Source organism: Geotrypetes seraphini, chromosome 8, assembly GCF_902459505.1.
Source record: "Geotrypetes seraphini chromosome 8, aGeoSer1.1, whole genome shotgun sequence".
Taxonomy (NCBI): Eukaryota; Metazoa; Chordata; class Amphibia; order Gymnophiona; family Dermophiidae; genus Geotrypetes; species Geotrypetes seraphini.
This window is the reverse complement of record NC_047091.1, coordinates 133009386-133029112: the sequence shown is the minus strand read 5'-3', so window position 1 is coordinate 133029112 and position 19727 is coordinate 133009386. Positions and strand designations below refer to the sequence as shown.

Here is a 19727-nt window from a genome sequence, read left to right as displayed (position 1 = left end):
CCAACCCTTTAACCATTGTAGTCGCTCTTCTCTGGACCCTTTCGAGTAGTACCGTGTCCTTCATGTACCGGGTGGTGGAGTCAGAGTTGGAATCGGAGTTGGTAGAAATTTGCCAACTCCAGCTTCTAAATAAAAATCTAGTTATAATATGTGGTAAATATTATCATTATATAGTTATATATCTTTGTCCTGGATCTAAAGTATTGGTAAATATAAGTTGTATTTACCAATATTTTAGATCCAGGACAAAAATTTAAAACCTAATATCAACAGGAGTCAGTCGAAGTCAAATAGTAGGAAAATAGAGGAGTTGGAGTGGAAGATTCCTAATATATAATATGCACAGGCAAAAAACATATCAAGATGTTCCTGGAAATTCTTTGTGACAATTTCTGTATCTTTCTACTACATCTTCTTGGTGTCTGTTTGCACTTATTGGTACCTGTATATGATTTTTTTTTTTCCATTTCTCTGGATTGTTAAGACGTCCTACTCTTAATACAAAAGTTCTCAATGAGGGGTTATCGGTTGTAGAGCTCTCAGGGTCCTCCTGATCTCTCTCTCTCGATCTCTCTCTGCAGTAGGGAGCAGTCAGTCTCAACTGCCTCATGGAGTTCCTTCCTCTACAGAAAATATTCCATTGTCAGCTACAGTTTTTAGCCTTTAAAAATTCAAACAAGTTTTGTGGCATATCTCTGGACATGTTTATCTTTGGTATAAACAGGCAGCCAGGAGCTAGTGCAAATATTTACTCCTTTGGGATTTTTGTCAGTTAGGAGAAAAACATCTCAATGCTGTTGTTTTTACACATTTCGTTGGCACATGAGCAATAAAGAAATGGAGAGAGAAAGGGTTTGGTTCAGCAGAACTTTCCTGTAGGGACAGAATCAGTGCTACTGCTTGCATAGCTAAGGAGCCAAATAACACTAAAAAAGGCAGTTTTAACTGTGACCACTTAGCTTTGTGGATATCAGCACTGAATACTGCCCAGCACCTGCTTAACTATTGGGTTGTTGGCTGATGCACTGATCCCCCAACCCACTCCCTTTCAGATTCCCCCATGCCCCCTTCCCCATGGTTCCAATCCCCCTATCCCCCTCATGTAGCTCCAGGACTTACCCGGGCCAGAAGTGAACTGTAGTAGGCTAAGTGCAGGGGTAGGTAAATCCAGTCCTCGAGAGCCGGAGCCAGGTCAGGTTTTCAGGATATCCACAATAAATATGCATGAGATAGATTTGCATCTCAAGGAGGCAATGCATACAAATCCATCTCATACATATTCATTGTGGGTATCCTGAAATCCTGACCTGGCTCCGGCTCTCGAGGACCGGAATTGCCTACCCCTAGTGGAACACGACAGTAGTGGTCCCCTTACGCTTCTGTCCTATCTGGTTCTGGGTTTAGAGAATTCCAGTGCTGACCCCTAGCAGTAATATGACAGTACTACCGCTAAGGATTGGTCTTTCATATAGGTGCAAATTGCTAAAAGGTCAGCATCATTATTTTGAGCCTGGAGCCAGATGAGGTGGGTGTCCTGTCCCACTAGATCACCTCCAGTTAAGTGCTGGGAATACCTAAGGGCCTGGGGGTTGGAAGAGAAATCGGATGGGGTAAGGGAGAGTGATCAAAATGGGAGTGGGTGCAGGACCTGCATAAGTGCCACCATTCTAGCACATGCCAGTGCCAGTTATGGCCCAGCATTGAATATCTAGGACTAATTTAGTCAGCAGCAGTCCGCACTTTAAAAAAAACCACTACTGCTTCTGGCTGTATATAGATCAGTATGCTTATAAATATAGGCCTGACATTCATCTGCCTAGATTGAGTCTAATTTATGAGCCTAGTGCAGAAAATCAATGCTAACTCCTAGTTTTTTTCCTCACTCTAAATCCGCCCCAGTTGCCACCCATTTTGTATGCTCCCTCCTTCCCACTTAAATTGCTTCCCGCAGCCTAAGGGGGGATATTCAGCGGTACTTTATTTCCACACAGACCACCCAACCAAAAAGTGGTAGGCTCAGAGATAGCATTGGGGGACAGCACTGGGGAAGAGCCCAGGTATATTCAGTGCTGGCAACCATATAGCCAGGTGGCCTAAATTAGGATAGTTCAAAAGCTGTCCTAAATTAGGCCGCTTATCTGTGCGGGTGCCAGAAGAATATCGGGCTGGCACCTGCATAACTAGCTTATCCATAAAAACACTTTTGATCCCCCTCCCGGCCCCTCTAAAAGTTCCCCCCCCCCAAGTTGCAATGCTCTACCTCCTTCCTCTGAACAAGCCTCCCCCCCCCCCCCATATCTAGGTAGACGGGACTACCTCTCTCCCTTGTAGTCCAGTGGGGGTCATGGGGACAGGAGCATAGCCCCCTTACTCCTGCCCCTTGCGGCTCCTGTTCAGAACGGCTGTCACAAGCTCTCACAGCAACTCACTGTGGTACCCTGTGTCAGTATCTGCATACAATGCCAACAAATCCCGAAAATGGCTCTCTGCTTGGAAACTGCACTTTTGAAGCCGGATTACGGTAGTTTCTGACAAGTGTTACAGCATTAAGAATGTTTTTTCATCTTTATCTTCTCTTTGTACGGTATATATGTTCTTGATTAATTGGATTGCACCGAATATAGCCAGGGCTTGGTTTTATATCTAAAACATGGACCTTCTTATTAGAAAGTCCTGTGATTCTTCTCCAAACTCTGCCCTTGACTCCGTAACCTCTGGAAAGTCACATCCATTCCCTGTATTTCAATTCTATTCCCAGCTCCCTACTTCACTCTATATTGACAAGAATTAGTGAGTTAATTGTGAGATTGTTGTCTGTTTCCGCTGACTTCAGCGACTCTGGTATCTTTGGCCAAATGCAGAAGATGAATTAATGGCAGTAATATCCACCCCAGAGAGAGCACTACATGTCTGCTTGCTGAAGTGCCCTGACTGCAGGGTGCTTTTAGTTCCTGTTGGGGCATCAGACACTGAAATGATAATTTTTCTGTCAACACAGCCAGGGGGTTAAATTCTGTATAACTGGGACTCAGCTTCCTGCTATCCCTTGTCTCTTCTGCTAAGTATTTGGCCAGAAGGAATTTTATCTCAGATTCACATCATGCTGAAAAAAAAATACTTATGGCTATTAAGTAATTAATGTTGAGATGTAGCAAAGAGAGAGAGAAAGAAACTTCATGGTTCAGATGACAGTCTTAATGGAGCATGCAATTGAAGGATGAGACAGTGTGAGTGAATCCAGCAGTATCAACACAGAGCAGGCTTTTAAAATCTGCCCCTGGCTCCAGGACACAAGGAAAACCAGTTTACGGAACACCTCACCCAACAATAGCCCCAGACAGCAAAAGCTGGCCCTCCAGCTATCCGCTCTTCACCTGAATCCCCTCTCAGATGACAGTACACTGCAGACACAGGCATACCACTCCAGCCCCGATCAGAGAGATTCGGGGTCTTAATAGAACTTCTTGTCAGACTACAGGATATTTTTATACAAGTAAATTATTTCTTGGTGTTTTGTTCCTGTAGATAATAATTTTTATTCCTATGAGTAATACTTGTAAACAACACAAAAACAAAGGCCCTCTTTTACTAAGCCGCAAGAGAGGTTTCTATTGTGGCCCAGAGTGCTAAATGTTCCGACGCTCCTAGAAATTCTTTGAGCATCGGAGCATTTAGCGCTCCAGGCCATGGCAAACCTCCCTACTGCAGCTTACTAAAAAGAGGGGGAAAGAGAAGAACTTCAACAGAGCTAGAACTTCAACAGAACGAGGCTTGGGAGTGATCAACAGCGCAGACATGAAAACTGCTGATCATGTGGAGAAGGCTTCATCTAAGGCAAGACAGTTGTTAGGTTGCATCTGCAGGAGTTTCGTCAGCCGGAAGCCTGAAGTCATAATGCCATTATACAGAACCATGGTGAGGCCTCATTTGGAATATTGTGTGCAATTCTGGAGGCCACACTACCGAAAAGATGTGCTGAGAGTAGAGTCGGTGCAACGGATGGCCACCAGGATGGTCTCGGGGCTCAAGGATCTATCGTATGAGGAAAGGCTGAAAAATTTGCGGCTGTACTCACTCGAGGAACGTAGGGAGAGAGGAGAAATGATCGAGACGTTTAAGTATATTACCGGCCGTATCGAGATGGAAGAAGAGATTCTCTTTCTCAAAGGACCCTCAGCCACAAGAGGGCATCCGCTCAAACTCAGGGGCGGGAAATTTCATGGCAACACCAGGAAATATTTCTTCACCGAGAGAGTGGTTGATCCTTGGAACGAGCTCCCGGTGCAGGTGATAGAGGCAAACAGCGTGCAAGAATTTAAGAGCAAATGGGATGCCCATGTGGGATAAGAGGGTTAAGCCAAGGGAACCTGTCACCAGGAGTGGGATCACTAGGATAGTAGACTTGGGGGTGGGTCAGTAGAGTGGGCAGACCTGATGGGCTATGGCCCTTATCTGCCGTCATCTTCTATGTTTCTATGTTTAAACTCAACAAAATATGTAAATAGGGGAAAAAACAGTGGAGATAACTGAAATAAAAGAGGACATGAGGTAGACTAGTTCACAAAAACAATTGGGCTGATATTCAGACCATGGGAGGCAGGCTGGCTAACTCTCTGCAGATGGTGTTGACTGCAGATATTCAATGTCGAGCCGTTTCCAGTGACTGGCTTTGAATATCTAGTATGTTTTTGGCTTGCAGGCCAACTCTTGTTGTAAACCGCCTAGAACTGAAAGGTATTGGCGGGATAGAAGATACCAATGTAATGTAATGTAATTGTCTGAGTCAATATTTAGGGCTCCTTTTATCAAGCCGCGCTAGCGGGGTTAACACACGCGACTTTTCATCAAGCGCTAACCCCTGCGCTGGCCAAAAACTACCGCCTGCTCATGAGGAGGTGGTAGCGGCTAGCGCGGCCGGCGGTTTAACGCGCGCTATTATGCACGTTAAACCGCTAGCAGGGCTTGATAAAAGGAGCCCTTAGTGCTGGCTGTTAACCCTTTCTGGACCATAAGGATCGTAGGCCAATTTTTGTGGTTTTGATGACATTTTTATGGTAAAAAGGGCTTGCAGATGCCAAAAAATTGATTTTTTTTGTGAAATATCATTATTTTTATTTAAAAAATCAAACTTCTGGCTTATGGACAGTGTGGCAAGTGAATCTTCTCGTCAATCTGGCAACGACGCTAATGAATGAATGTCGGAACCAGTTTGTTTACATAAAGGCAGTATCATATGGAATCCGTACATATCAAATTTAGAACTGTAGACTATCCCAATCAAAATTTATAGGATTTTAAAGTTATGGGACAAATATGTCCCTTGGTCCTGAAAGGGTTAAGCTTATAGTAGCCAAAGATAGGACTGCTGTTTGTGGGGCCCAATTTGGCTGCTAAACTTGGCCGGTTAGTCCTGAAAATTACCAGTTATTATGCGATATAGCCAGTTAACTTCTAACCACTAACAGTGAATATTCAGCGGAGAGAACCGATTATCTCCTGTAGAATATCCACATTTAGGAGGAAATTGTATACGTTACCTACACTTAGTTGCTGGTAGGTGCCCTATCTGCGCCTAAGTTAATTGTGATTCGCTGTTTAAAATGGTAAAAAACATTAAAGTTAAAGCTACTACCAGCGCCTAAATAAAAGGCATTGAAATTGCGCCTATGTAGACACTTTATGGTGCTTAATGCAACTATGGGCGTGGCTAATGCCCAAAAGTGGTGTTAGGTGCCATAAAATGCCTACATAGGTAAGATTCATGACAAAGATAGGTGCTGGAAATGTAGGCCTGGAAAACCCTACGTTCCCAGAGGCACAATTCTCTATACGGTGCCATCGGGCCTTATTCTAAAAACAGCTTCCCAATTGTAGGCGATGGTAGGCATCCTAACGCCGTCTAACAGACTAATTGGGATGCACGATTTTTTTAAAAAATCAATGGGGCAAAGGATGCCTGCAATGTAGGCATTTTCTGCATGTGTACGGAGACGTCTAGGAACTCTTATGGACACCTAAGGCTGGCTTGGGGGATGGTTTACTCTGCAATTGACCTTAGGCGTCCATAGGCGTGAGTCAGATGTCTTAAATGTAGGCCTGTAAAAAGCTGGCCTACATTTAAGGCATCTGCAGAAGAAAATAGAAGCAATTCTGGACGTGGCACTTACCAGTGATTGACACGCAGTAGGTGCCCATTTTGCAGGTGCAGGTGCCTACTGTGGCAGGCACCGTTTACAGAATCAGACCCATCTTATATACTAAAACCCTAAGCGTGCATACGCACTCCTACCTGCATGATCCGTGATCCGTAGGTCTGTGGCAGGTAGGAGTGCGCATGCGTGCTTAGGGTTCTATTAGCTTGGGACAACGGCCCCACACTCGCGGATCCCAAGGTAATGTTCTGCGGTCTGGCCAGCTCACTTACTCTCCCTAACTGAAGTTATTTTTAAGTTCAAAGCCGCGGTGGCGGCTCCTCTCACGAGCTGCACCTGCGTCGGAGAAGGTTTCTGACGCAGGCGAGGATCGTGAGAGGAGCCGCCGCAGCAGCTTTAAACTTAAAAATAACTCTGGCAAAGAACTAAGGGAGCCGCTTTAGCTGCGTGCTGCTGGGAAGGGAAAGGAAGGGACAGATGAGGGGGAATGCTTCTTCTGCACAGGGACGTGGAGGGGGAGGAAAATACCGCTGCTGCTGCTGCTGCTGCTGCACAGAGAAGTGGAGGGGGAGGGAAATACTGCTGCTGCTGCACAGGGAAGTAGAGTGGGGGAGGGAAATGCTGCTGCACAGGGAAATGGAGGGGGAGGGAATGCTGCTGTGGCTGCTGCACAGGGAAGTGGGGGGAGGAGGGAAATGCTGCTGCACAGGGAAATGGAGGGGGAGGGAATGCTGCTGCTGTGGCTGCTGCACCGGTAAGTGGGGGAGGGAAATGCTGCTGCTGCACAGGGAAGTGGGGTGGGGGAGGGAAATGCTGCTGCACAGGGAAATGGAGGGGGAGGGAATGCTGCTGCTGCGGCTGCTGCACAGGGAAGTAGGGGGAGGGAAATACTGCTGCTGCATAGGGGGCAGGGAGAGAGACAGATAGAAAGAAAGAAAGACAGCAGGAGGGAGGGAGAAAGAAAGAAAGATAGACAGTGGGAGGGAGATAGAAAGAAAGGAAGAAAGACACAGGGGCAGGGAGAGAGACAGAAAGACAGACAGATAAAGGGGGCCAGGGAGAGAGACAGACAAAAAGAAAGACAACAGGAGGAAGAGAGACAGAAAGAAAGACAGACATATATTGTAGCACCTGTTAATGTAATGGGCTTAAAGACTAGTAGTGTATAAATCAGCATTTATGAAACACACCAAGCAGATCAAGATGAAGAGAATGGAAGATTAAGTTTTTACCTTCGATAATCTTTTTTCTGTTAGTCCCTGTAGGATTCCATACACTAGGTGTTCAATCCCAACCCGCAATCTGGGAGTATCCAATACTTTTCTGAGCACATGCTCCTCTCCCTTAGACAGATCTAGAGCTATATCCAGTTGAGTTCCAAAGCCAAGCAATATACCTGAACAAATCCAGGACAAATAGGGTACGGGGGGAAGATCTCCAGCAACACAAACAATTTCTGAACTGGTCTGCTCTGCAAAACATGAAACAAGTAATAAACAGGCACAAAGTCAATCCAGCAAAACATTGAGGAACAATGTAGAACTAACCTGCTTTGTGCAGCGAGCACCCACATGAGACAGCCTTCAGGAAAGTATACTCACAGAAGTGGAAAACTGCTCACAGGATCCATCAACTGACTGGAAAGACCTCAAGTCTGCAAGGAGAATAATCAAGGCAGAAAGAAGCAGGCTATTCTAAACAACTGAGCGTACACAGAGAGGCAAGTCATATGGAATCCTACAGGGACTAACAGAAAGAAGATTATCGAAGTTAAAAACCTAATCTTCCATTCTGTTACGTCTCTTCCAGATTCCATATGCTAGGTGACGTACCAAAGCAATAGTAGCAGCTAGGGAGCGACAAACGAGCCTGCCTTAAACACAGAGATCCCAAAAAACAGCATCCGAGGACCCAAAAAATGGCATCCGAATGAGCTGCCACATCCACATTGTAAAACCAGGAAAGGTATGAAGAAAGGACCGAGTAGCTGCCCTGCAAATTTCATGGACTCCGCCCACGATGCAGCAACACTTCTAGTCGAATGGGCTGTAAGAGAAACCAGCAGCTGCTTGCCAAGGGCTATGTAATAATAATAATAATTTTATTTTTTTATACCACCTGACCAAAAATGGTTCTAGGCGGTTTACAACAAATAAGCACAAGTCATACAGTGGAGTACAATTTAAAAGGAAAAAACAATTCAAAATAAAATACAATAAATAAGAATTGGTCCTACTGTAAAAAATATGATTTAAAAGAAAAATGCAATTTAAAAGAATGGTTCTAAGCGAATTACAACAAATAAGAATCGACCATGCAGTAAAAATACAATTTAAAAGAAGATACATTGCAAGACGGAAGGATAGAATTAAAACAACCAGTTAGGATACAAATTTTTCAAACAGTTGGGTCTTCAATAGTTTTCTAAAATCAAGATAAGAAGAGGATCCTAGCATAATTTTACCAAACCAATCATTCAATTTGGCAGCTTGAAAAGAGAGAGTTCTCTCCAGAAATCTTTTGTAACAACATAATTTAGCGGAAGGAAATGTAAACAGACTCGGAAAATGAACAATCAAACCCATTGAGCCATCAAAGAATTGAACACCAGCCAAACACGGCGAAGTGCAGCAGTCAGGAAAAATAGAAGATCAGACAGCCAAAAATTATTAGTCCTCTCCAAATAGTGGAGCAAAACTCTCCTGACATCTAAATTGTTGCTCTGAACCTGAGGAAGGAAATGCAGGCAAACAAACCTCTTGAGTGATCCTGGAAGGTGGAAACCACCTTTGGCAGAAAGGAAGGTATAGTACAGAGAACAACTCCTGCGCCCAGAATATGGAGAAAGGGTTCTCTACATGAAAGAGCCTGAAGCACCCAAAAACCCATTGTGCCAAGACAATGATGGCCAGAAGGACAGTCTTGATCATCAGATCCAGAAAAATAGCTGCCATCAGTAGCTCAAAAGGGGTTTCCCCAAAGTTTGAAGAATGACAATAAGATTCCACAAAGGGAAAGGATGATGCAAGGGAAGCCAGAAATGAAGCGCCCCTCTCATAAATCTGGACAAAGCTGGATGAGCAGTAATCAAACTAAAGCCTCTGCATGCTCAGAAGTATGAAAAGCCTGCACCCTGAATTTCAAAAACCCTCTCTAAGCCTGCCGGAAGATAAGCCTGGACCAAGGAAATGGGAACCCTCCCAGTTTCCACCTTGACCTTAGCAAACCACTGTGAAGAACATTCCAGGCTGTGGCATAAGAAACCATAGAAGAGGGCTTCTTTAATCACATAAATGTCAAGAAGACTACCTCTGAACAACTGCACTATATCAAGGTTGAGAGCTCAAGAGCCATGCTGTAAGAGCAAGTGCTGCGGATGCTCCACGGCACCTAACCCAGACTGAGAAGGTAGTGATGAAGAGGGAGTTGGAGCCTCCTGTCCTGTCGAAGACGTACGAGATCCACATACCACGGACAGTCTGGAGCAACTAGAATCACTAGGTCGGGATGGGTCACCATCCAGTGGATGACCCGACCATCCAGAGGCCACAGAGGCAATATATAAAGAAGCTCATGAGCCATCCAGGGCTGAAACAAGGCATTCATCCCTAAGCCTCCATTCTGGTCTGTGACTGAAGAAGCGCCTGACCTTCGTGTCCTCTGCTGAAGCCATCAAACCCAGCAAGAGTTGCTCTCAACGCTGCACAAGCAGATGGAAAGCCATCCATGAGAGGGATCATGCTCCCGGGTCTAGGGCTGGTCGATTGAGGAAGGCTGCCAACACTTTGTCGACTCCAGCCACAAGGGCCGCCAATAGTGACAGAAGAAGAGATTCCATCCAACGAAACAGCATGTGAGCTTGCCAGCTCAAGGGAGCACTTCTTGTGCCTCTTTGACCAATTACGTATGCTGTGGCGTCAGAGAGTACTCGCACCACAGTTCCTTCCAGAGTGGGCTGGAGAGCGAGTAATTACAGCTAAATCGCTTGGAGCTCCAGATGAGTGATCAACGAACACTTAGGAGAAGGAGTCCAGAGCCCCTGAATGGAGCAGTCCCCACAGTGAGCACCCCAACCTGACAGGCTGGCATCCATTATAATAGACATCCACTCAGATCTGAATAAGCCTGACCTGGCGGAGAGCCTCCCCCTAAAGCCACCATCCCACACTGGTGCAAGCTTGTACCATTTAGGGGAGCGGAAGCTGAAGGGGATGATGCTACGAAGACCACCGAGAGAGGAGGGACTCCTGGAAAGGAAGCATATACACTGTGGCCCAGGGGACTGCCTCCAAGGAGGCTGTCAAGGACCCCATCACCTTTAGACAAGGACAGGCCACGGGAGCCAGACAGTCTGTGTGTCTCAGAAAGAAACACGCAGATGTCGAAGTGAAGGCCCAGGGACTCTAAGGACTGGGACAGCATCAACTGGCTCTCCTGGAAGTTGACAGTCCAAGCAGAGACTATAACAGGTCTAGCCTAAAATGTCTAAGTTCTGTTCAGAACATCTTGGAAAAGGTTTGATTATCGCTGCAAGATGTCCAAATTAAGCCCACCCTTAGCACGTCGCACAGCGGACGAAACATCTCACTAGATGTCCAGGAAAATGGTGATTAGGACATCCACATGCCAACTTAGGTTTTTGATTATGAGCCCCATAATGTATAACTGCAAGGGAGTGTATGTGTGGGTGGAGCATGGGTGAGATATGGGCATATCCCCTGCTTTGAGAATACTATAAGTTGTACACACTGCACATTGCAGCAACTTACTATAGCCACAGAGCTGGTGTAAAACGATGTGTCAAGGCACATTGATGTCAACTTTAAGCTTGCATTCAATAACAATCTTGGCATCATTATAGAATGTCCACTCGCACTGAGGCACCAAGTTATAAAATTGACCCCTAAGTTTGTACCTGAAGCAGTGCTCCAGATCTCAAGTAGTATTAGTAGGATCTGAATCGCAGCTGCCATGGCTGTCAACCCACTGTTTTAACCATTAGGCTATTCCTCAACTTCAGTGGGCCCTGTGGAAGATAGCATGTATTAACAGCATTAGAACATGCAATTAGTAAATGAAAAAGTGATTATAGCACCCCATGCAAAATACAACTCTTACCAGCATCATAAGCATATCAGTTCTCACCTATGTAATATCACACTTGACCTCGGCTGTCAATTATGTCAGCTACTCTCATGTGTGTAAAGGTCACACTTGTTCCTGCTGCAACTTATTCAATAATCATATCATCTTATTTTCACATTTTCCATCCCATTAAGTATCTTACAATAAAATCACAGACATAAAAATGCATCAAATAAATAACATACAACACATTATAATACATAACCGATAAAAAAAATTTCATATCAGCCTAAAACCCACATATAATGACCGACTTAAAGTCTCAGTAAGACCTTCAAATATTTCAGTGCCCATTCATAAAGCCATATATGAGGGGCTGCTGAAAAGTTCTCACCCCAACCAAGAAGAGAAGGATGTGGATGGAGCCTTGAAACTTACAAGTTATTCCACACTTTTCTTAATGTTTTTTGTTTCAATGGAAAGAGCCTTGAGCTGCAAAGGGAGATTGAAGGACTGGGGAGGTAGAGAAAGTAAAGAGAATTAGATGTAAAACCAGAAGGGAGTTGAGAGAGCTGATAGTGCTGGACTGGGTCTGGAAGTGGAGAAGTGGAGATGGCTGCACTGGAAGGATTATGGGAGAGAGAGACAAAAAGATACAGGTGACTTACTGGAAGGGCAGAGAGAGGTGGGGGAAGGACCGAAAAGTAGAGATAGCTGAACTAGAAGAGCAGAGGGGAGAGATGAAGAAATTATAATTTTTAATGTGGAAGATTGCAATGGAAAGGTTACACCTTTCCCCACCCATCCCCATCCAGGTGTCCCAGATTTGGAAGCCAAACCTCTGGTAACCTTACCTGTGTGGCATGCCCCAAATGCTCCCAGCATGCAGCTGCCCCATCCACTTGTGTTGGGCAGGCAAGGGAAGCTATGAAAAGAGTGCAACTTTGGCACCCCAGCTTCCCTTTTGCCCTGTGTGGCCGCAGCCCTGGTGCATAATGAAGCAAGTTCCAAAAGTCATTTACCCAGGTGCATGAGTCATTTGAAAATTCCCCACTGTTCATGGAAGTAAAAGAATGTGCTGATGTTTCTTTGAGTTTCTGTGGTTGTGAGGAGGACCTAATACCTTGCTTTGACTACAGCTACTCTTTGTTGTCTCCCTGAAGCTATTGTCACAGTTGACTGCCTAGTCTTGCCTGATGCATAAGCCAGCCCTAAATGAAATGAAGCTACAGGGGTGGGTCTCACCATCTGTGTGTGGGGTTTATTGTTAACGGATTGCTTCACTGGTTCCTTGTGTTCAGGGCTACGCTTGGAAACTCCAGAAGGAACAGAATTCCTGGTTTTCCTCTCTGCATAATGCCAAGGAGTATCCATCCCCTCTCCAGAGCTTCTTTGGTGGCATTGAACAGAATCAGAGAGACCTCTGGAACCCACCCCGCTGTGGTGTGCCTGATTTCCCAGTCCAGCCTGATGGCCATCATGGCAGGAACCGGCAGAAGAGATTTGTGCTTTCAGGGGGCCGCTGGGAAAAGACTAACCTCACTTACAAGTAAGATCAACCCTGGATTAACCATTAAGCAAAATAATCATGTGCTTACTGCACCAAGGGAAAAGGAGTACTATAGAGTTTTTCTCCTTAGCTTTTAACTCTTTCAATGCCATCTATCACATCCATTATCCAACATGAATTTCACAGTTTTTCTAATCATTACAAATATATATGATGTTTTGTTTCATACAATAATATTTCTCAGCACTTACTGAGTCAATATCTTTTCAGGTAAGCAGTTGAAGGGCCAAGGGATACCATTGTTGGGCTGTGTTTAGGGCATCAGTTGAACTCAATCCAGCACTGAATAAAATTGAGTCAAAAGCCAGGTTTCTTTACATGTCCTGTCACTCATAGGCAGCGGAACACTTTTTTGTTTGGGGAGCACTAAAGCTCCGCCCCAGACCCTGCCCCCATAATAATAGTATTAACTGTAATGTCATTTCTTCCATTCATTCTTCATATACACACAATATAACATTAACAATATGTAATGATAACCACATAATTTTGAGATACGTGACCATACCTCTGTACTTTGCAAACTACACTTCTCCCTCCGTATTCGCGATTTCAGCAATCGCGGTTTTGATTATTCACGTTTGTTAGCTTGCTGCCATCTCCCCCCCAAATTATGTCAGCTTGCATAGAGAAATCGCTGATTCCCAGCACTTTCTTCATCGTGTTTTGCCTCTCCTTCAGGAACAACCCAGGTCTCCTACCATGTTATTTGCAGTTTCATCATATTCATGATGGTTTTTAATAGAAAACAGTGAATAACATATGAAAAAGTTATTTGCGGTTCTGTTAATCCCTTATCACAGCGAATACGGAGGGAGAAGTGTATAAAGATAGCAGATGTAAATTTCAAAAACTGACATATTCCAATCACTATATTACAAACTAACAAATACAAATAATAGAAGAAATGGAAAATATGATACCATTTTATTGGACTAAATACATTTTTCAGTTAGTTTTCAAAGGCCAAAACCCTTTTCCTCAGCTCAGTACAGTATACTGCTGTTATGGTATCTTGTTCTGACCTGAGGAATATAGCTTTGGTAAAGTTAGTCATTTCCACTTTCTATTTTTATTTATTAACATTTATTAACACAGCTACCTTAAATATAAAACACTATTTTTATCTTAAATGGAAAATAAAATTCTTATTTTCTACCTTTGCTTTTTTCCAATTGTAATCCCAGTCTCTGTTTTCTGCTTTCCTCGTTTTCTCTTAACTCTCTTGCCAGGATTTCCTGTTTGTTGTTTTTCTCTCCTCCTTTTCCTTTCAGCTTTCTTCAATTTATTTTCTGCCTCTGCTTAGATTAAATTCTATCTTTACTATCCAGTCCTCAATTATCCTCTTTTCACTGTGCCTACCTACAGCTTGCCACCTCTTTCCCTTACCCCCCTCCAGTATTTCACTAACTCTATCCTCTTCCCCCATCCAGTGTGTACCCTTTTTCTTTAGCCCTTTCTTTCATCTAGTATATGCCTTCTTTCTCTATCCCCTTCCATCCAGTGTCTCAGCTCTCTCCTCTCCACTTCCATCCAGCATCTTCCCCTTTCTCTATGAGCTTGGTGGGAACAGGAAGGTTAAGTAACTTCATATTCCTGCATAGCCTGCAACTGCTATAGAGACAGAGGAGATTCAATCAGCCAGCTAGCTGGCAGTGCTAGCTAGAGTATAAGGCAAAGCATTGCCGGCAGGATAGGTATGTGTGTCAGAAGTGGAGGGAAGAGAAGAGGCTGTCCGCAGGAATGCCGTGAGAATGGTTCCTGTTCCCATGGCATTCCTGGGGGGGGGGGTTCCGCAGTTTTTTTTTTGGGGGGGGGGCATGGCTCCTGTGCCCCCCTTCCGATACCTATGCTGTCACTTGTTTATAATTTCTCTTCTGACTAGACAATTTATTGATTCTTTTCACAGTTACATAATTATGTTGTTGGTTAGGCTGATAGAGAATGGAGTTCAGCTTTCTTATCCCTATGTTCCCATCCTTCTCTCTGCCATTCAATTTAGCACCCACTACCTCTCTATTACACAGCTCTCCCTCACCTCCATGGAGCTCTCCCTCTCCACTGCTCACCTCGCCGCCATCGCATGGTAAACACTATACCAACAGAGAGTCTTTCCTATATCCTTTAGGGCAGTGGTCTTCATTGCAAGGCCCATGAGCCAATGATGGCCCTCCAAAATCTCTGTGGTGACCCATGGAGCCTGTGCAGATTATCATTCCCCCATCAGGATCTGGCACTTTTTGTTTCCAGCACAGCAGTCCTTCACTCTTTGGGCTGCAGGCAGTATGAATGAAGTAAACTTGCTACCTTTAGCAGCCCCAGAAGCTTCCCTCTGCTACAGATTCCTGTCCCAGCAGTAAGAAGCAGTAGCAGAGGAAAAGCTTCTGGGGCCGCCGAAGGCAGCGCATTTACTTCACACTACACATGGCCCGAAAAGTGTAGGACTGCAGTGTTAGACACAAAAAGTACCAGATCCCAATGGGGAAGGGGGGGAGAGGGGAGAGAAAGAAGATGCCAGACCTCAGTAGGAAGAAAGCTGTGGAGGAAAGGGGAAGGGCAGAGAGAGGGAGGAGATGGCGCACATGGATGGAGAGGAAGGAAAGGGCAGAGAGAGGGAGGGGATGGTGCACATGAATGGAGAGGAGGGGAAGGGAGGAGATGGTGCACATGGATGGAGAGGAGGAGAAGGGCAGAGAAAGGGAGGAAATGGTGCATATGGATGGAAAGAAGGGGAAGGGCAGAGAGAGGGAGGAGATGGTGCACATGGATGGAGAGAAGGGGAAGGGCAGAGAGGAAGGCTAAAGTGCACATGGAGAGGAGGGGAAGGGCAGAGAGAGGGAGGGGATGGTGCCCATAGATGGAGAAGAGGGGAAGGGCAGAGAGAAGGAGCGGATGGTGCACATGGATGAAGTAAACTTGCTACCTTTAGCAGCCCTGGAAGCTTTCCCTCTGCTACAGATTCTTGTCCCATCAGTAGAAAGCAGTAGCAGAGGGAAAGCTTCTGGGGCCGCCGAAGGCAGCGTGTTTACTTCACACTACCCACGGCCCGAAGAGTTTAAGACTGCAGTGTTAGAAACAAAAAGTACCAGATCCCAATGGGGAAGGGGGTGGGAGAGGGGAGAGAAAGAAGATGCCAGACTTCAGTGGGAAGAAAGCTGTGGAGGAAAGGGGAAGGGCAGAGAGAGGGAGGAGATGGTGCACATGGATGGAAAGGAGGGGACGAGCAGAGAGAGGGAGGCAATGGTGTACATGGATGGAGAGGAGGGGAAGGGCAGAGAGATGGAGGGGATGGTGCACATGGATGGAGAGGAGGAGAAGGGCAGAGAGAGGGAGGAGATGGTGCACATGGATGGAGAGAAGGAGAAGGGCAGAGAGAGAGGAATGTCGAGAAGTGCTATTGGCATCATGGCCCCAAGTAGGAAGATATTTATTGGCTCTCCTTCAGCCCTTTTGGACCCAAAATGGCTCTCGCTTGAAAATTAGTGAAGACCACTGCTTAAGGATAACTGAGGAAGAAAATGAAACATTTTATATAAATAATTTCCAGGAGCTATTACAATATATGCTCATAGTTCTAGGTAGAAAAGAAAGCCAAGAAGTGCCACAGCTGCTATAGGAGAGAGATCAGCGGCCACTGATACATCATAGAGCAATTTCCATACTAGTCCACAGCTATTTTCTACCTGTGGTCTTTCCACCAAGTTTCAAAGTGAAAGTACATGTCTATTTTCACTTTGCAGTATCTGCAGACATTTTCTTCTACTTTTTCTGCAGATTTTTTTATGTATAGATTTGAAGATGAAATCAGTGTGTACAGGCCCCCCTCCATATTCAGGGCTTTAGGACTTGAGACTTCGGTTATTTGCAAGTTTCTAAACCTTGACCCACCCCCGCCTCCTTCCTGTCTCCTGGACCTCTCCACAACTTACTTTAAAGCCTGGTGGTCTAGTAGTGAAGTGGGGCCCCTGCCTGCCTGCTCCGTGAATTCCTGTGGTCTCGCGAGACTATAGCGGGATCTTGCGGCAGCCATTTTTGTTCACCACTTTGCATGGGGCAGGAGTGTAGGAAGATTACTCCTGCACCAATTCACTGCTAGACCACCAGGCTTTAAAAGTAAGGTGTGGAAAGGTCCAGGAGGGAGGCAGGGGTGGGTCAGAGTCAGCCCAAAAGTTATTTGCAAATTTTTCTTATTTGTAGGCCAGCTTTGCACCTAACTCTCATGAATATGGAGGAAGGAATGTATTTGTTCCTTCTCGGATCTAAGCACATCCTGGGAATAACTGCTCATAAAACAGCTAAAGCTAAAAGAGTGTGGTTTATGGTTAGAGCTACAGCCTCAGCACCCTGAGGCAGTGGTGTACCTAGCCTATGTGACACCCGGGGCCCATCATTTTTTGACACCCCCCCCCCCCATCTGTATGAAAAACATGATTTTTAGTAACAATCCACATGTCACACAAGAGTGTACCTAGGAAAAGGCAGCATCTTACATACTGCAGTGAGCAGTACAACATCAATGCTCCCATTGTAAAATTAAACAAACCAGAGTAGTACAGATCAATCCTGCACAGTCAATCCTAATAGAAAACCGTGTCTTTCGAACACACAGAACACAGAAAACACCTTCGCCTAGTATGGAATATGTAATCACAAACTAACCCCTCCCCCTTTTACAAAACTGTAGTGTGGGTTTTAGCCATGGTGGTAACAGCTCAGACTCTCATAGAATTCTGAGTATCAGAGCTGTTACCACCATAGCCGGCACTAAAAAAAACGCTCTACAGTTTTGTAAAAGGGGGGGGGGGATTAAATAGAAATACATAGACAAAGGTTAAATTGAACCACCAAGAAGCTGGACTCTGCATACAATGCAACACCACAGAAACAGCGAAATATAATTTTTTTTTCTACCTTGTCTTCTCTGGTTTCTGCTTTCCTCATCTTCTTGTCACTCTCTTCCTTTCATCCACTGTCTACCCTCTCTCTGCCCCTTCTATATGGCATCTTCTCTCCTTCTATTCCCCTTCCAGAAACTTTATGTCTCCCCCTTCCATCTCTCCCTTCACCCCATTAGTCTGGCATCCATCTTCTTCCCTTCCCTCCTCCAATGGTCTGGCATCTCTCTCCTTTTCTTCCCTTCCCTCTCCCTTATCCCCATGGTATGGCATTTCACTCTCTCCTCTCCCTTCCGCCCACTTCCATCAGCATCAGCCCCCTTTTTCCATCCAACCCAATTCCCTCCAGTATCCTTTCCCTGCACACCAATTCCATGAGCATCTGCCCCCTTTCTTTCCCTCCAACCCAATTTCCTCCAGTATCCTTTCCCCACATACCATGTCCATCAGCAACTGCCCCCTTTCTTTTCCTCCAACCTAATTCCATCTAGTATCCTTCCCCCTTATGTCTGTCTCCCCTTTCCCTGCACACCAGTTCCATCAGCATCTGCCCCCTTTCTCTCCTTCCATCACCCTTCCATACCCATTTTAATACTTCATTTAATAAATAAATTTTTGAAAAAAGTACTCATCTCTTTTAGAGAAGCATAGCAGGGGCTCTTCACCCCTGCTATGCTTCTCTAAAGAGATGAGTACTTTTTTCAAAAATTTATTTATTAAATGAAGTATTAAAATTTATATATGAAAAAATACATAAAAAATTGAGACCGATGAAGACTTCTGTGCTTATACATCTGTGAATGAAACCTTCTCACAGCACCGCTGAGGTCCTAAACGGGATAAATAATATCTGTATCTAAGGTTGTCTATGTTTGAATGTTCAGAATGACCATTATGATAGAGCAGTTGAGGGCAGATGTAATAATGGAGGTGTTAGGTGATTGTAGTAATGAGGGTATTGAAGATAATTGAAATAATGAAGGTGTTGAATTATTGTTATGGAATTATACATAAATGTATCTTGTCTTTCTTTAGAATTATCAGATTTCCTTGGCAGCTCAGCACAGTGAAAGTAAGACGTACTCTTGCTGATGCCCTGAAAGTCTGGAGTGATGTAACTCCGTTATCATTCACTGAAGTTCAAGAAGGACGGGCTGACATTGTTGTTCATTTTACTAGGTGAGATATGAAGAAGTAAACAAGATAAGCTTCTACTTCATAAAGGGCTTGAGTTCACCATGTGACCAAATGCTCATGTATAGAAAAAAAAAAAAAAAAATCTGCCGTATTTCAAACAGAAAACTCAAAAAAATCGGCAAAAATATGAGGAGAGAAGGACACCTCAGCTCATAAATTGAAGAAAGAGGGAAAAGATGAATGAGTAAATTCAGAAAAAATACTAAAAAGGTTATGAAAGAAAAGCCTATAGAGAAAACTACAAAAGTAAAATCTATGAAGAAAAAACTTTGAAGAAAAAACTTTAGAGACTTCAGTATCGGGGAACTGTAACGTAATATAATGCTCTTAGATAGTATCCCCCAGGCTGACAACTTTGTGATGGCTATTGAAGGCCAAATGAATTCGCCCGTTACATCATATTGTCTCTTAAGTGCTGAAATGTGCTAGATAAAACTTAAATAAATGAAAAAGTTTAAAAACTCATTCATCTCCCTCTTTCAATGTATACTCAAAGTTCACAATCTATGGAAAATGAGAAAAAAATGCCAAAGTGACAAGTAGCAATAAATATCATGAAAGTTCAATACAATATAACACAGGTAAGGTTCAACTTATCTGAATTAAAAAAGCTGGATCCGTCCATAACTGTGTAAGATAAGTCAGTGATATACCCGACAGAGCTCTGTTTCGCTGTCTTCTTCAAGAGCCAAACTTCCTCCAAATGAAATCTTGAAAAAAACGTTTTACACTCCACAGTAAATCAATCTGTTCAAAGTGAAAGAAGAGAAAATAATATCAAAGATTTTGTTCTCTCTCACCGCCCAAACATTAAAGAGCATTAAATGG

General features: G+C 44.4%; 1 protein-coding gene across 1 annotated transcript in view; it reads left to right on the top strand.

Annotated features, from left to right (window-relative positions):
• MMP11 (matrix metallopeptidase 11) overlaps window positions 1-19727 on the top strand; it is a 57040-nt gene that overhangs the window by 9012 nt on the left and 28301 nt on the right. Inside the window, exons 2-3 of the mRNA XM_033954216.1 lie at window positions 12539-12786; window positions 18738-18881. Of these exons, the coding sequence (XP_033810107.1) occupies window positions 12539-12786; window positions 18738-18881 (392 nt within the window). The remainder of the gene's footprint in view (window positions 1-12538; window positions 12787-18737; window positions 18882-19727) is intronic.